General features: G+C 50.8%; 1 protein-coding gene across 2 annotated transcripts in view; it reads right to left on the bottom strand.

Annotated features, from left to right (window-relative positions):
* Positions 1 to 39: 39 nt before the first annotated feature.
* LOC118223535 (activin receptor type-2A-like) overlaps positions 40 to 17,498 on the bottom strand; it is a 48,308-nt gene continuing 30,849 nt past the window's right edge. Inside the window, exons 5-12 of one of the 2 annotated variants that reach the window (XM_035410205.1) lie at positions 13,063 to 13,086; positions 7,786 to 7,929; positions 7,102 to 7,245; positions 6,691 to 6,836; positions 6,259 to 6,373; positions 5,846 to 5,984; positions 5,244 to 5,374; positions 40 to 3,462 (exon numbers count right to left, since the gene is read on the bottom strand). In XM_035410205.1, the coding sequence (XP_035266096.1) occupies positions 3,268 to 3,462; positions 5,244 to 5,374; positions 5,846 to 5,984; positions 6,259 to 6,373; positions 6,691 to 6,836; positions 7,102 to 7,245; positions 7,786 to 7,929; positions 13,063 to 13,086 (1,038 nt within the window). In that variant the 3' untranslated portion in view covers positions 40 to 3,267. The remainder of the gene's footprint in view (positions 3,463 to 5,243; positions 5,375 to 5,845; positions 5,985 to 6,258; positions 6,374 to 6,690; positions 6,837 to 7,101; positions 7,246 to 7,785; positions 7,930 to 13,062; positions 13,087 to 17,498) is intronic. The other variant, XM_035410206.1, reaches the window with a different exon arrangement.

Genomic DNA, 17,498 nt, shown 5'->3' with positions numbered 1-17,498 from the left:
ACGCCATTTTCGTAAAATTAAGACACTAAAATGCACACGTCACACAGAGCAGTCACTATACTTTATTTTAGGGGGGATAACATACCATTTATCTGTACAATATTTAACAATTCCAACCAGGCCTCTGAAACGGTTTGTTAAATCCTTGGAAGATAATTCAAATGGCAAGTACACTTTGACAGTAGTGCGGCTGTCTTGTGCCCGTTGCACACGGTACATCGGCAGAGAGATTTCAAGGTAACGTGACTGACGCACGTTACCTTTTCTGGCATAACTGAGAGGTAATCCGTTTAACTTGAACTGAAACCGCTTTACAGAAATAAAACACTGCTGGTCATATCCCAGGTGACATCCTTGCAACGACACTAGCACATTGCGCCAATGTTTAATAGTGTTTCTGCAATGTTCCGGCGACGTTGCGAGAACGTTATGCATTTGCTGGGATGTCTGAGGTAAACGATGTGTCGATCCAGGGGTGAAATCGATAGTGTTTCATTGGACCGATTTAAAATAGTCAGAGACAGCCTTGCCATGAAAAGGAAATATGACTGTTTTGGGCCTTGACATAAATTAATACAATTAAAAATATAGATATATAAAATAAACAATAAAATCTTATTTTGGAATAATTACTTTATAAAGGACTTTTTTTTGCTTTGTGATATCTTAGAAAAAAACATGCTAAATTCACAATCTAAAAACGACATTCATATTTACATAATGTGCATTTTCCTTGAAGTCTGCTGCCAATGTCGTGGGGAAGATTTTGGCTTGTACTGATGGGACATAAAGTAATTTCTTACAAAAGAAGAGCTCGGATCTCAACAGTGACTAAGAGCTTTGGGTGGGGGCCAGAACAGGGGGAGCTTCTGTACAGTAGTGTGCGAGGAATAAAAAACTTTAATGTGTCGTGTACGTAAAGCCTTCGTGTTTCAATGAAGGAGAAATGACAATATGAGCGATGTAGTGGTGGGGTGGGGGTGAGTAGTCACATGGCTACATCAGCATTTTTTTTTTTTAGCACGGGGACGAAAAATCGGCGCTATGCGCGAGCGGTAGCCGTGGTTGCGCGCGCAGCAGATGGATATCCGCCTTTCCTCCCCTCCCTGCTCTGCTCTGAGACTTGTGACTTCTTTTTTTACCACGTTCCACGACAGGCAGAAATCTGCAGAGGTCCTGTGTAGAAGTGTTCACAGTGATGGAGGTGTTCTGAGCTGAGGTCGTCTCCTGTAGGCCCTGCACGTCTGTCGTTCGGAACAGCTGACTTTCCGACTCTAACTACGCAGCACTTTTATTGGGGTCTGTGGGGTTGACAGGAAACCCAGCTGCTTTTCCGTAACCCGCGGCGTGAAAAGTACTTTAGGAGCCTTTTCCAACTTTTACAGTACAATCAGCGCCGGTTCCGTTTAAGCTCCTGCCCAATGGCTATCCCGCAGAAGTAAAACGCCACTCGAATCCGTGGTCAAAATGCTACTGTTGTACAAGTAGTCGGTAACTTCGCTATACCTACACCGATTGCATATAATTTAACGTCGTAAAGCATAGTATTGCATCCCTGAACGTTGTTGCTGTAGCAGTTGTTTTGAAAGTGAACTCGTCTACGAGGATAAATACAAACGGTAGCGTAACTGCACCAGTGTCGTAGGCACCAAGACGACCGTTCAAATCTGATCGCCCATTACTACATTTTGAGATCTATCCCACTAAATTCTCTACTTCTCCGACCCCACGGCTGCGATATGTCCATTTCAATCTATACGTGTATTGTATTTTTTTAACAATGCATTTGCTGAAGTTTTTTTTTGGCTTGTACTCTCTCTCTCTCGCAGGGTCTACAATAATGCACCGAAAATGAGTGTAAATGATGGCACCGGAATGAGGGAGAGAATAAGGGAAGTCACTGACGGCTCAAAGCAGAGAGGGGTTCGAGGGACGAGATTTCCTGAGGTGTACGATACGCCAGCAGACACTGAATGCTAATTCCCGAAACACGACCGATACGAACGAACTAGCGATACACAACGAACGCACAGAGAAAGTGATAAGGGTTTTAAGAAATGAAAAGCAAAAGGTTCCGTTAGAGAATACACCCGTCACAACTCACATAAAAACAAACAAAAAATGTAAAAAGTGGGAGGGGGAAGGATAGGGGGGGGGGGGGCATGCGCACCATTTTAAATATTCATCGACACCGCAAACCTAAATAGGAAAGTGCTTTCAATTGTTATTTTGGAAGTAAATTTTTTTCCCAGGGACCTCTCATTACGCTTTCAAAATGAATACATTTGTCCAGACTACCAAAGAAAAGAAAGGTTAAAAATACTTGAAAACCACAGGGCAAAAAATATACTAACACAAAACTCTAAGGAGAAATAAAAAGAGAAACGGCAGAAATACTGGTGTATAAATGGCCATTTTGTGTTGGCATACTGTTACAAATGCTGTCGCCATCTGTCATTTAAAATGCATAAATACCAAAACAGATGTCAGATCTGAATATTTGAGATTGTTTTTAGTGTTAAAGGAAACTTGTCAGAGATGGAACTGAGGTATTCCTTGTTGAGGGAGGTTTGTGGTTATTTAAAGTAATGCTTGGAAGCTAATTCCAACAAATAACCTTGATTACCATACTTTTCCATTGATATATGAACAGCAGCAATACACTAAACATTCAGAAGCTGTTTCTTATTGGCATTACAATATTCATTTATATAAACACAAAAACAGCAAATGCAATTAAAAACAAGTTGCCCTTTTTATACTGAAATGAAATGTGGTGGGGTTTCCGGTATAGTCCAAGCTTTCTTTAAAAAACAAAAACAAAAAAAAAAAAAACTAACTATCAGATGTCCTTTTGAAGAAGTCTTTCACATACTCTTCTTCGATACAAAAGAATTAATACCTGCCAAAAAGTTTGAATTCAGTGTCAAAGTCCTGAAGTCCTGTAGTCATGAAGACCATTTACACTTATTTTCTTATACCTCCAGTGTCTTCCTTTAAAGGATCCTGATTTACTCTTTTTTTTAAAACCACTGTCTTTACAGTTCCGGCTCAAGCAGAAAGCCGCAAGTCAGCGAGTCTTCAGGCACACGCGTAGCTAGACGTAGCGGGTAGAAATCGGTACGGGTGCAGAAATTCCTGAATCGTAATGAGTTGCGCAAGTGATGGTGGTGGGCGTGTCCTCTGTGAGCAGTCTGAGGGTGGGGGTGGGGGGGGGCCCGTTTCCATTGGTCAGTACGCACGCACGTGTTTCCCGGGCCCCGTCCATCATAGACTGGACTCCTTGGGCGGGAAGTCTACGTTTGTCACCATGGTGACGACGGTGACGATCTCCTCGGGGGCGATGATGTTGGTCAGCCGCTGCATCTGGATGACGCGCTCCTCCACGCAGCCGGCGGACAGGCGCGCCTCCGCCTCGTGATCCCAGCACTCCTCGATGGTCTCGCACAGCATCGCCAGGCCCTGCGCGGGAGGAGGGTCAGCTGGTCACACGCTCGCGCTCTCATACAGCTTAATAATCACTATGTACATCATTCATTCATACGTTCATTCTTTCACACAAACGCACACTCACTCACACACACACTCTCTCTCTCTCTATCTCTATCTCTCTCTCACACACACACACCCTCTTCTCTCTCTCTCCCTCACAAACACAAACACACACACACACACTCTCTCTCTCTATCTCTCTCACACACACACACACACACCCTCTTCTCACTCTCTCCCTCACAAACACACACACACACACATTCTTCTCAGTACAAACACTACATTTCCATAGTGAAGAAAACTGGTAATCTTCTACACTTTATGAAGCTACACTTGGTCCCATATTTTTGAGATATACAGTCAAATGCCTTGCTTGCTTTTCCCGTGCTTAATGTTGTAATACTGGATACAATATTGAAATGGAAATTTTAGCTTTGCGTAAAATGTAATGGGCACTGTGTCGGCAAGTCAGTTGGCCCCACATTTAGAGCAGAGTAAACAAGGAACCACCGTCACGTGGAACACTTTAAACAATGCATCTGCGTGTCAGCTGGTCCCGAAGGCCAGGGCCGAGATGAACTTCTCGTACACTGCAATGACGGGCGTACCAGTTACATACACAGGGTTTTAAAATGTCTGAATACAGGGAGCACGGCCGGCCTCTCGTATACCGTAAGGCTCACTTCCACTGACCTGTTCTAGCGGAATGTGCGTCATTATAAAGCCACTCGATACGGCGGTGTGCATATCCAGCGGTCCCGTTTCATATTAATGCTGAGGCAGGGCCGTCTTCAGAGTACAGTACAGCTTCCTCTGGTCCCCGTCTGCCGGGGACACGCCATTCCCGTTCCCCCCGCTCCGCAGACCCCTCGCGGCCAATCACATCTCCACAGATTCACTGTGCCTTTCTAGCAGCAAATGTTTATTTTCTAGCCTGAGCAGTAAGGTTGGATTCCCCAAATGTGGACCATTTTCAATTCCCGGTAATTACGCACGCCCTTCCAGGAATCCCGAGATTCCAGTACAAACCGGAAGCATCTTTTAGAAGCTTTATCGTGGTAGAGAATGTATATAATAAGAACCTCTTCAAAAAAGAACAGTTAAAGATCAAACACATTTTCTGGACTGGATTTCTATTTCCACCAACAAACAATAGGCCTATCAGAAGGCAAACAGTCTTCAAAAAATGTCAAGTATCGTAAAATGAAGTCTGCTCGGCATAGGAAAACGCAAGCACGGCGGTTTAAATGCAGTCCGTATGAGCAGATTTCACACGCATTTAAAAAAATATGTATATTTCGTCTATTTATTAGTTAACAACGAACTGCATATTATGATCTCCCATTTTCAGGAATGATGAAAAACGCAGAGTCCTCCTGTTAATTTTCTCTGAAGACCGGACTGAAAATGATCCCTGGAATCCCATTATCCCGGGTCCCTTGATCCAACCCTCCTGAGCAGACACTCCCAAGCGAAAAAAAAAAGATTTGACCATCTGGCTAGGAGGCTTTTTGGCTATGACGTTGGCCACAGGATAAACTCACACTGGCTTTGGGCCATATCTGAGGTTGGAGACCACACAATTGGTCTGGGTAAGACTGGCACGCCATTTGTTCAAATCTGACACTGTGAAGGTGTAAATAGTACTCATAAAAATGATCTCTTGGGTGTTCAACATTCAGGCTCTAATGCAGCAGGTAGGAGACAGGGCAGCGACTTCCTGTCATGTGACGGGCGTGTCCACTCACAGCGTGCTTCTGCCAGCACTCCCTCAGCACCGGGCGGAGCTTCTTGTGCACGACGACCTCCTGCATGTCCTCCAGGGAGGGGTGCTGTCCCACCTCCTCCTCGAACGGCAGCATGTACTCATCCACAGGGCCTGGAGAACAAGAGCGTAAGGATAGGGGTAGTGCTCCACATCGCATGTACACACACACACACACACACAGCATGTACTCATCCACAGGGCCTGGAGAACAAGAGTATAAGCATGAACACACACACACACACACACACACACACACACACACACACGCACACGCACACGCACGCACACATGCACGCACACACGCATGAACACACACACACGAGAGTGCCTGACTTGAACTGCGGGGTGCAACGTGTCCAAACTCCAGTGTCACTCACTGGGTTGCAGGAAGCAATTGGCTCATTGGTCACAGCAAAGGACACACAGAAGAGTCATTCGCCAAGACCGTTCCACCAGAGCTGGGGAGCTTGGGGAAATCCAAGCTGGTGTCGGTGACTCAGTAGGAGCCCCTCTTCCCTCAACGCCAAACAGACACCCAGAGCAGAAGAGCGCCCGCTAGTGGCAGCGGTGCCCGGCTCTTACCGTCGGCGGCCGTGCAGCGGGCCGCCAGCTCCCACAGCACCAGCCCCAGGGCGTACATGTCTATCCTCAGGAAGGCGTCTCGCTGGAAGTTTATGGCCCCCTCCAGCACCTCCGGGGCCATGTACCGGCGCGTGCCCACCTGGAACGCAACACGCGCGTGGGGTCAGAGGTCATGCTCAGGGGGTCATGGGGCCGTCCCTTTCCTTGAAATGTTAAGGACGGTTTTCCATAGTTACCGTTCCGTATGGTCAAATGCATGTGGATTTTTAATGCTGCACAAAAGCTGCCCTTCGGGGACAAAGGAAAAACTAAAATGGAACTGAGCTGAAGGCTATCTCTGAGAGCTGGATTTTGACACTCCATCAGTCAACAGTCACATACGCATGGATAGGGGGGCCCCCTCTCCTCCTCACCTGGCCGTGCGTGTCTCCGGCGGACTTCCCCGCATCGAACCTCTGGGCCAGGCCGAAGTCGGCGATGCAGGCGGTCAGGTTGGTCTTCAGCAGCACGTTCTTGCTCTTGATGTCCCTGTGTTCCAGGGCGGGGAGGGAAGGAGGGAGGGAAGACGGGAAGAGGTCGGTGAAGAACGCAGAGGCAGACGGCACACTTCCGTACATCCCTGGCTGGTGGGCAGGAGAGGGTTAACTGAATTCATACATCACGTAATGAAGCACTGCGTGGGATGGCATTAGTGCCTTAGCGCCAAGGACAACTTCGGGCTGTACAGGAACGGATATGTAATGTGTTGTGTTTGGAAACCAAGTGAGTGGGGACTGGTGCAGGGGGAAACGACGGTGACAGCTGGGGGGCGGGGCTATGGGGAGGGAGTGGGCCTCGGGGCGCACCTGTGGGCGATGGCGGGCTTGTGGCCGTCCTTCAGGCCTGGGATATCCTCGTGCAGGTAGGCCAGTCCCCTCGCCGTGGTCTGGGCGATGTAACACAGCTCGTTCCAGGACACCACGTTGGCCTTCAGGTAATCAGTCAGAGAACCCTGCAAACAGACACACTTTCAGCACCTTTAAAAAAAATATTTAAATAAATAAGCTGAGTTAGACAAAATGCCACAGAACCGCAGTTTCCCCTTTAACCACTAGAGGGCAGGAGCGCCCCGTGTTTGCCAGCCTGGCTCACAGGGGTGAGCGGGTTTATCCTGTTTCGCAGCTCATTACCTGGAACCGAACAAAAGGCTCTGCGTTCTAAGAGCAATTCAGCCCAGGCTGCCGCTGCCGCTGCCCTCCAGCGGGGGGCGCCGTTACCTTCTCGTGGTAGGCGGTGATGAGCCACAGCTCCACGTCCATGTTGGTGCCCCGCTTCTCCGCCCCCAGGAAGTGCAGGATGTTGTCGTGCTTCATGCCGCTCAGGCTGTAGGTCTCGTACTCGTGCTGCCAGGACTGCTTGTCCTGAGAGGGCGAGAGAAAGTCTGAGGAGGCGACGCAGAGAAAGAGAGAGGGAGGCCAAGGCCACGCCCCCGGCGCAGCCCGGACGACCAGAGACACGACGTCATTCCCAAACTGCTCGCCCAGAGAGCGCCAGGCTCGTCTGAGGGCTGCTTTACCTCACAACCGCCTCAGGCTCCTTGGCCTAGTCTCAAGTTTACTTTTGTAAAGCTGTCTAACGTTTAACGCAAACTTACCATTTGACATTTAGCTCAAAAATATACTTTTTAGTTTTCTGACAAAAAAAATACTTGAAGCTAACTTGAAAATGGGAGCTTATTGCATCAACCCAGCACAGTGCATAAAAATAGCAATGCACAGGGCTGACAGTCAGGTGTGCCCAGACACTTTATCTAGGTTCTGTTGTTCTAATAGAGCTGCCCTTGGGATGCTGAGAGAGTGGCAGTGGAGACCTCAGGCCCTGGAGAGGAGCTTGTGGGAGGTAGCTGGCTGCGTTAAGAGAAGGCCCAGCGGTGGCCGTTCGGAAAGGCGCCGGGCGGATACCTGAATGGGGAAGATCTTGACCGCCACGTAGTCGCTGAGCAGCTGCGCCTTCCACACGCAGCCGAAGCGGCCCCTGGATTTCAGCTCCAGTAACTGCAATGGCTTCTGTCCCAGGAGCGGGGAGGGGGGGGTGGGGCCCGGGTCCTGGAAGGTAAGTAAATGGCACGTCACAAACAGAGTCCAGGATAGCGCCTGGACTGCCATCAGGGTCCCAGTGCCCCCTCCAAAATGAGTATATCCCCTATCCAGACTTTTCCCACTGCTTTTCACAATCACCGGACAGCCTCTATGGCTGTTTCAGTACTCAGTACAGCCCCTACAGCTGTTTCAGTATTCAGTACTGCCTCTATGGCTGTTTCAGTACTCAGTACAGCCCCTACAGCTGTTTCAGTACTCAGTCCAGCCCCTATAGCTGTTTCAGTACTCAGTACAGCCCCTATAGCTGTTTCAGTACTCAGTACAGCCCCTACAGCTGTTTCAGTATTCAGTACTGCCTCTATGGCTGTTTCAGTACTCAGTCCAGCCCCTATGGCTGTTTCAGTACTCAGTCCAGCCCCTACAGCTGTTTCAGTACTCAGTACTGCCCCTATGGCTGTTTCAGTACTCAGTACAGCCCCTATGGCTGTTTCAGTACTCAGTACAGCCCCCTATGGCTGTTTGAGTACTCAGTACAGCCCCTACAGCTGTTTCAGTATTCAGTACTGCCTCTATGGCTGTTTCAGTATTCAGTACTGCCTCTATGGCTGTTTCAGTACTCAGTACAGCCCCTATGGCTGTTTCAGTGCTCAGTACAGCCCCTATGGCTGTTTCAGTGCTCAGTACAGCCCCTAGGACTGTTTCAGTATGTAGTACAGCACCTATGGCTGGTTCAGTACTGAATACTGACCCTATGACTGTTTCAGTACTCAGTACTTTCCCTGTAGCTGTTTCAGTACTGCCCCAATACTGATTTCTGTATGCAGTATATAGCACCTATGGCTGTGAAAGAACTGGATGGCAGGAGGGTTAACATGCGCTCCACTACTGATGAGGGTACGTGTATGAGGCTATGAGACAGGGCTCGCATGCTTTGCGCTACAGATGACGGACGTCTCGAGCATGGATATTACGCTGCTGAACGCAAAGTGGCGCAGGCCGAATAAAGGAGAGGAGAAGAGACTGTAGCACTGCGCACCATCTGGGAGGGAAAGAAAGCTTTTCCATGGATCTGAATGCAGCACGCTTAAGCTTTATCACACCTAGCGCGTCTGCACTGCCGCTACACGCTAACACGCTCACAGCTTCACAGGAAACAAAGGGGCCCTGCAAAATGAGACGGCTTCCTTCCGAAGGAACACCGAACAAGAACACAGTGGAGAAGAGTGTGAGGGAGAAGCGTTAGAAATCTGCAAATGTGAGATGTGTGTGTGTGTGTCTGTGAATATATGCGAGACAGCATTTGTGTGCGCGTGTTAAGTGTGAGCATGCGTGCATATGTGAGCGTGCATGTGAACGTGTGTGAGCGTGTGTGTGAGCATGAGCATGTGAGTGTGCATGCACGTGCGAGCGCGCATGTGTGCGTGCGTGCATATGTACACCTGTGTGTGTGTGTGTGTGTGTGCGCGTGAGCATGGGTGTGTGTGTGTGCACCTGCACGTGTGAGAATGCAGGCCTGCTGAGAGCAGCCCTAAGACGAGGCAGCCCACAGTATCCCAGCATAACCCCTGGCACCACAGAGTCCACCTGTGTTACACACCTAGAGCACAACCTGCCAGCTCACTTCTTAAAGCTTACGGCTGCCAGGGATTAAGGCCTGCAACGGGTGCTTAAAGGCTGAAGTTCTTAACGAGACGCCCGGAGACGGAGCGTAATCCCAATCGCTGCTGTGCAGATATACCCAGCGCTACAAACACGGGCCACGCAAAGAAACAGTAAGAAGAACAGCAAGGGTCAGGAGAGGATATAAAACTGGCATTTCAGTTGGTTTGGAGTTTGGAGTGGGCAGCCACAGTAACGTAGCCTGCCTGTATCTAGCTTTGCGTTGGGAGGGCGCCGCACCTCTGCGTAGCTCTAAGGCCGAGTCCATGCGTTCCAAAAATAATGGGGGTAAAGCAGCCAGCTCACACGATTAAACTAACCACTCCTGGGGGGGGGGAGGTGCAAAAGTCCCAGCGTCAGGCAAAAGGGGACCGAGGTGTTTTCAAGATGGCTCCGTATAAACGAACGAATAAAACATGTCGGTGTCCCATGGGAGAGGGGGGCGCGCGGTGAGCAGCCGCGGGCGGCGGCAGTGGCGAACCGGGGCCGCCGCCGCCGTAAACAATGGGGGGCCGCGGTGACATTGGCCAGGGTCGGCGCCGTGAACGCCGCGCGCTACATGCTTACGCTCGGCTTTCCCGAGAAAACTCAATAATTAAACAGACGCCGAGTCGTAAAAAACCGAACGGAACGGAGAGCCGCGCCGCCTTTTCTTTTCTTTTTTTTTTTTTATCGGAGAGCTGTCCCTGGGCGGTAATGGAGCCGCCGATGGGCCCAGAGATATAATATCCGGGGAGAAACAGGGGGGGAAGGGGGGGAAGGGGAAGCGTGGTTTATGGGCTGATCTTGATATCTCTATCTGAGCACGCGGGGGCCGAAGGCGCAGCCGGAGGACCGGCGGCCTGCCAGCGATGGCCCCCCATGGTCGCCCCCATGTGCAATACATGCCTACCTGCCCCTTAATTAATGGGGAATTTGGCATTAGAAAAGAGGGGGGGAGGGGGGGGCGAGCAGAAGGAGGTCATTTCGTCACGGGTCAGAGCAAGACCACAGTGCAGGACTCGTATCTGACAGATCAGCAGCACTAGGGGTGGAGGGGGGGGGGGGGCAGTGAAGCTGTGCCTTCAACGTGCCCTCGCTTATTCCCCATAATTTAATACAGGGGTGCAGAGGTGGGGGGGGGGGGGGGGGGGGGGGGGGGGGGAGTTTCAGCTTCCTTCAGAGAGCTAGGAGAGAGGGGGTGGCAGGTGAATCAGGCAGGCCGAGGCCCATCCGCCATCCTCCAATCCCCACCCCCCGGTCCCGTTGTGAACTCGGGCCGGCCTTGTCAGCGCGTGGGCGCGTCACCGGATCCCGGGCGCTGATCGCGCGTTAACGCTGCGTCAGCGCTCGGCGGGAAATGAAAGGATATCCGCCGCCCATCTCTCACTCCTCCGGGCCCGCGCTCCCGGGGACGGCTGCTCTCTGGGAGCTGCCTGTATCTGCTGCGCTGTGCGGAACCGTATGAAGCTGTACGGAGCTGCCTGTATGTGTGCGGAACCGTATGAAGCTGTACGGAGCTGCCTGTATCTGCGCGTGCTGTGCGGAACCGTATGAAGCTGTACGGAGCTGCCTGTATCTGCGCGTGCTGTGCGGAACCGTATGAAGCTGTACGGAGCTGCCTGTATCTGCGCGTGCTGTGCGGAACCGTATGAAGCTGTACGGAGCTGCCTGTATCTGTGTGCTGTGCGGAACCGTATGAAGCTGTACGGAGCTGCCTGTATCTGCCGCGCTGTGCTGAACCGTATGAAGCTGTACGGAGCTGCCTGTATCTGCCGCGCTGTGCTGAACCGTATGAAGCTGTACGGAGCTGCCTGTATCTGCCGCACTGTGCGGAACCGTATGAAGCTGTACGGAGCTGCCTGTATGTGTGTGGAACCGTATGAAGCTGTACGGAGCTGCCTGTATCTGTGCGGAACCGTATGAAGCTGTATGGAGCTTCCTGTATCTGCGTGTGCTGTGCGGAACCGTATGAAGCTGTACGGAGCTGCCTGTATCTGCGTGCTGTGCGGAACCGTATGAAGCTGTACGGAGCTGCCTGTATCTGCCGCGCTGTGTGGAACCGTATGAAGCTGTACGGAGCTGCCTGTATCTGCGCGCTGTGCGGAACCGTATGAAGCTGTACGGAGCTGCCTGTATCTGCCGCACTGTGCGGAACCGCATGAAGCTGTACGAAGCTGCCTGTATCTGCGCGGTGTGCGGAACCGTATGAAGCTGTACGGAGCTGCCTGTATCTGTGTGGAACCGTATGAAGCTGTACGGAGCTGCCTGTATCTGTGTGCTGTGCGGAACCGTATGAAGCTGTACGGAGCTGCCTGTATCTGTGCTGTGCGGAACTGTATGAAGCTGTACGGAGCTGCCTGTATCTGCGCGTGCTGTGCGGAACCGTATGAAGCTGTACGGAGCTGCCTGTATCTGTGTGCTGTGCGGAACCGTATGAAGCTGTATGGAGCTGGCTGTATCTGTGTGCTGTGCGGAACCGTATGAAGCTGTATGGAGCTGGCTGTATCTGTGTGGAACCGTATGAAGCTGTACGGAGCTGCCTGTATCTGTGTGCTGTGCGGAACCGTATGAAGCTGTACGGAGCTGCCTGTATCTGTGTGGAACCGTATGAAGCTGTACGGAGCTGCCTGTATCTGCGCGTGCTGTGCGGAACCGTATGAAGCTGTACGGAGCTGCCTGTATCTGTGTGCTGTGCGGAACCGTATGAAGCTGTATGGAGCTGCCTGTATCTGTGTGCTGTGCGGAACCGTATGAAGCTGTACGGAGCTGCCTGTATCTGTGTGGAACCGTATGAAGCTGTACGGAGCTGCCTGTATCTGCGCGTGCTGTGCGGAACCGTATGAAGCTGTATGGAGCTGCCTGTATCTGTGTGCTGTGCGGAACCGTATGAAGCTGTATGGAGCTGGCTGTATCTGTGTGCTGTGCGGAACCGTATGAAGCTGTACGGAGCTGCCCAGCCGCACAACGCACGGCTTCCGGCCCTCGCAGCCTCGTCTCTAACTTTACACCATTTCTATTACACCTTTCACAGGGACTGCCCCGCTGCTGGGAACATAAAGCGGCACCATATACTTCACATCGTGGTTGTATTTAACGCAGCCGCCACACCGTACAAAGAGGACCACAGAACACAGCGATCACGAGCGGACATCCATGCTCAACAAGACACGTTCCAACGTCACACGCACGTTCTCGTCCGGGCATGCACTCGCGTTCGCCTTGGGCCCCGCGGACCAATCACCACGAAGGACGAAAACGACAACCATGCAAAATAAATACATGAATAAATAAATACACAAATGCTTAAAATGTAAAAGCATTCCAAGAAAATAAAGCAATTCAGGGCAGGGGTGTCACGTTTAAAAAAAAATTAGCATGGCATCCACAAATTAAAAGATGGTCACGGCTGCAAAAAATGAATAAATAAAGAAATTCAGGTTCCCCTTGAGAAAAAAAAAAAGCCCAGTAAAGGTGGAGTTAATTGAACGTGTATCTTACCTCTATCATGATATGAAAGGCGTGCTAGCAAAGGAAAAGAGGCAGAGAGGAAATTACTGTTTCCAGCGAGTGGGGGAAATGGAGGCTGATACAGCAGTTTCATTGGCTGATTGATGACCGAGGCCGCCGTTCTCTTTCCCTCCCTCCGCTCCTTCCCGCCGCTGATCTGGGAGCAGCGGCCTCCGGCAGCCGGGCGCACGCTCGGCCCCAGCTGCCCTGACCTCAGATCAGCGCGCGGAACTGCTGAGGCGCGGCGACGATCGGCAGCGCTGCCCAATCCCGTTCCAGGAGACCTGCTGACCCGCAGGTGTTCATCCCAACCCTGATTTGGCACGCCCGACTCCACTAATTAGCAGCTCAAATCTCTCGCTGTTGAATCAGATGCGCTTTGTTAGGGTTGGAGTGAAAATCTGGAGGATGACAGAGGAACAGGGTTGGGCAGCCCTGATAATCAGGATTCTGCATGTATTGTCACAGAAATAACTTTTGCTATTCTGGACAGCAGCCTTGGAAGGACTGCACCCTGAGGAGGGATTCTGATCTTTCCCCCTGGGTTTTGGGATATTTTATTGTTGAGTGAGTCTGGTGGTCAGCAGTGGGTCTTTGGGTGCACACAGTGGCAGAAGAAAGTAGACGGTGCCTCTTTAAATCCATTCCCCTCAAATATTAAAGATTTATGGCTCTGACCCATCAGCAGTAAAGACTGGCAACTCTAAGTCCTCGCAAGGTTGTGTGAGAGGAACTGTCCAATCAGATCTTTCCTTTGTCTATGTGCAAAGAACACAGATTCACCTAAAATGCTTAGTCTGTACATTTTTCCGTTTCGTCGGTCCAAGTCAAGAAAACATAGCAAAGATATCACATTATTTTGAGAGGAGCTGCATGTTTCATAAGTCATTTTTTTCTCTTCTATTTTTTCCCCACAATTCCCAAATCTGTAACGCCCAGCCAAACTGAAATGGGGGGAGAGCGCAGGCTAGCATGCGTGCTCACAGAAACGCACGCGTCTGGCCAGTGAATCTGCAGCCTGCAGTAGGGTTGTGGTTAGGGTAAGCTGGCTGAGCTGTGCGGGCATCGTGTCAGAGGGACGAGTCCTGCACAGCTGGAGGAGGGGGCGGAGCACAGACAGCCCGGCCGACACCCGACCAATCAGAGGCGGGGAAAACGAAGCCAGCTGGAGGGCCCTGGGCAATGGCGCATCACCTCACAGGCCTCATGCCCCCAGCTGATATCAGCCTGGTCAGAATGAATATGTGTAACCCATTCTTTCACCCAGCAATTCTGCTGCTATTAAACCGGACTGAAACACGCATGTTCAACAGAACTATCTTCGCTACTCAGAGGTGAACTAAGGTTCAATTATTTTTTGCACGTATATATATAACAGTATCTTCCACCTCAGGAATCTGTAAAGAAAAAGTAACATGATATAGGTTACTGAGTTTCAGATGCTGGCGAACCACCAAGATTTTCAGCCCTTCCAGCTTGCGATAAATCCTTAATTAACCTGCCTGACTCAGCAAATGCACATCGCTCTGAAACGCGGCTCGTGTGATGGCACAGCAGCAATGCTGCAACGTGAGCGCACCTGAACTGTGTGTGTGTGTGTGTGCATAAGTGTGTGTGTGTGTATGTGTACGTGCAGGCGTGAATATGTTTGTGAGCACGTGTGGAAGTATGTGTGTGTGCAAGTTCATATGTGCGTGTGCATGCACATGCATGCATGTGTGCATACGTGTGTGGGTGCCAGCATTGCAGATTTTATTTTAGACTAATGCACATAACATTTGCTGTCCACAGTTCAACAGGCACTGCTCCTGAGATGAGTTCTTGCACTGGGGAGTTTTGTGTTCCTGACTGGCCAAAATAACAAATGTATAAATACACCCACCCCCAACACCTTGTGAAGCCCTTGTCTCTGGCCTTTTAAATACAGCCAGGTAAAGCCCCCCTCTCCGGCCTTTTAAGTACAGCCAGCTAAAGCCCTCCTCTGGCTGTTTAAATACAGCCATGCATAGCCCTTGTCTCTGGCCCTTTAAATAGAGTCATGCAAAGCCCTTGCCTCTGGCCCTTTAAATAGTGCCAGGTAAAGCCCTCGTGTTTGAACACAGATTAATCACAGGCTGTCAGTTAAAGAAGAGACCCGTCACCAGTTCCTTTGTATTGGTGGCAGTGTATCAGAGGTCAGAAAAGGTATCAGTTTTAGCAGTCACGTGTTCCCTCGGCTAACCCCGCCCTGTAGCGCACACACGGATGTGCGAGCCCGCAAGGTCACGGACGCCACCCACGCCGCGCCACACCACTCTTTCAGAGAGCGCCGCGCGGGCATTTACGGACAGCGGCGGGCGGGCGGGCGGGCGGACGGGCAGGGGTGAGGAGTCAGCAGGGAACTCTGGACCTATCACCAGAGGAGGGCGGGGCGCTCTTGTGGCGGCACCGAGGGAGAGGTACTTAACCTGAATTGCTTCAATAAAACACCCCGCGGTATGAATGAATAATGCGTACGAACGGGAGCTAGCGCTAGGGCCCCCAGATACGGCAGCCCGCAAAACAAACAAGCCAAAATAAAATAAGCGTCCCTCGCGTTGTTCGGCCTGTAAATCGCGCCTAGTCAGCGGGAGGGGGGGGGGGGGGGGATTGTTACACATTCAGCACTGGAGGCTTTCGCACGGCACTTCTGACACGGCGTTGTTTGCATACTTAACAGCACGGCGCTGGGCGGGGTTAAGTACAGGAAGCACCAATCCCGCGTCGCGGATTTGCATTCGGTTCCTTTGTATTTCTCCAACGTAGGGCTTGGCTCTTCAGCCTCGGCTACGCCAAAAAACACTTCAGTCTCGACGTGTAATAATGTGCAAATACAAAACCTTTACAGCCCTTTGTGTATCTGTGCACTTCAAGACACAGTTCTATTGACCGCGCTCTCCATTTACGCAGGAGAGAGAAACAGAACGGATCCATCAATAAGATGGTATCTACAGGGATGAGTTTTGAAAACAAACTCACACACAAAAAAGAAAAACACTTCTAAATCCAAATTCTGCGTAAGCGCGGGGCTCAAATCTGACGTGCGATCGCAAGTCAAGAGCGGGGACCAGGCCCGGGGTCAAAGGTCAATGAGGGCTCGTGTTCTGAACGGATGAGTTATTGATTAAGCTGTGATGTGCTGGTGGCGCAGCGGCTAGAAGCAGCCTTTCAACAGCCGCAGCTAACGCTGCAGGACGGAAGCACTAGCCTTATTTATCAATTTACCCTCTTCTGCACCTTCTTTCTCTCTGCTCGGGGTGCTGAACGCACACTGCAACCCCCCGCCGCCCGTTACCCTGTCTTGTGTGAAGGGAGGGACTTTGGGGGGGGTTTGTTTGGGGTAGAGGTCACAGGAGAGCACCCCGCCAGCTCTTCGCCGAATGTCGCCCAGAGCTCGACCTCTGACCTCGGCCTAGGCGCAAGGCCTGAAACGATCGCTGGCGATTACCCCTCCCAAACCACACCCCTCCCTTTCCACCCCAGAATCAAAACGACATTGTAGGCTCCAGGGCTCACTAGCAAAGGAAACGCCTCTCGGAGTGACTACCCGGGTTAAATAAAGGAGAAATGAAAAAAAATAAAAAATAAAAGGCAGAAAATCGACTCCGGCTTCAGAGAAGAACCGAGCACAATGCTAGTAACACAATCCTTCAAGAGAGAGGAACAGATGCAAATTCAAACTGGAACCAGGTGCAATGCAGAGGAAAACCGGGGGAAAATCTAACAGCAAAATGAAATGGCTCCCGTGTATCAGCAAACATTTACTGTGCACAACATCAAACAGGCAATCTTTTTATACCACAGAAGCCATTACAGTCCAGAAAGTGTCAGAATGAGTCAAAACTCAGTCTGATCGCTCGTCTGAACGATAAATAACTGCAGAAATCCTGACAGTAGCTACAGTTTGCTGGCAGCGTGTTTTTAAACATCTCAGTCTTGAAGCGAAGGTACAAAATGTGCACATATCCTGCCGCTGATCTATTAATAATCCTCTGCTGAGCCAACTAGAAAACAAACCGTCGCTTGCTTTTAATGAGGCGTCAAAGCGCAGGTGAGCCGCGTGTTGAATCCTGGCGTGGGTCTCAGGTGCAGCGGGTGGGGTCAGGGGTCGGGGGTCGGGGTCCTCGAGGAGGAAGCATTTCCGGGCCATGCACAAGCCAATGGGGAGCAGGCTGAGCCTCTTTCACGACACGTAAACCGCCTTTTTCCCCTCGCAGGGGGTTGGTTTAAGTCACGTTTAGAAAAATACACAATATGCCATTTTTAGAGACGACGCCATTTTCCTTTACAGTCCACTGTGGGAGGCGAAATTCTAATTTTTCCATGTCCTGCTGACTTTCTAGCCAGGATAAACATAATATCTCATACCAACAAAATATAGGATAACTACAGCACACAGGCGATGGCGT

This window comes from Anguilla anguilla, chromosome 3 (genome assembly GCF_013347855.1).
Source record: "Anguilla anguilla isolate fAngAng1 chromosome 3, fAngAng1.pri, whole genome shotgun sequence".
NCBI classification, from domain to species: Eukaryota; Metazoa; Chordata; class Actinopteri; order Anguilliformes; family Anguillidae; genus Anguilla; species Anguilla anguilla.
This window is presented reverse-complemented; position numbering and strand designations above follow the sequence as displayed.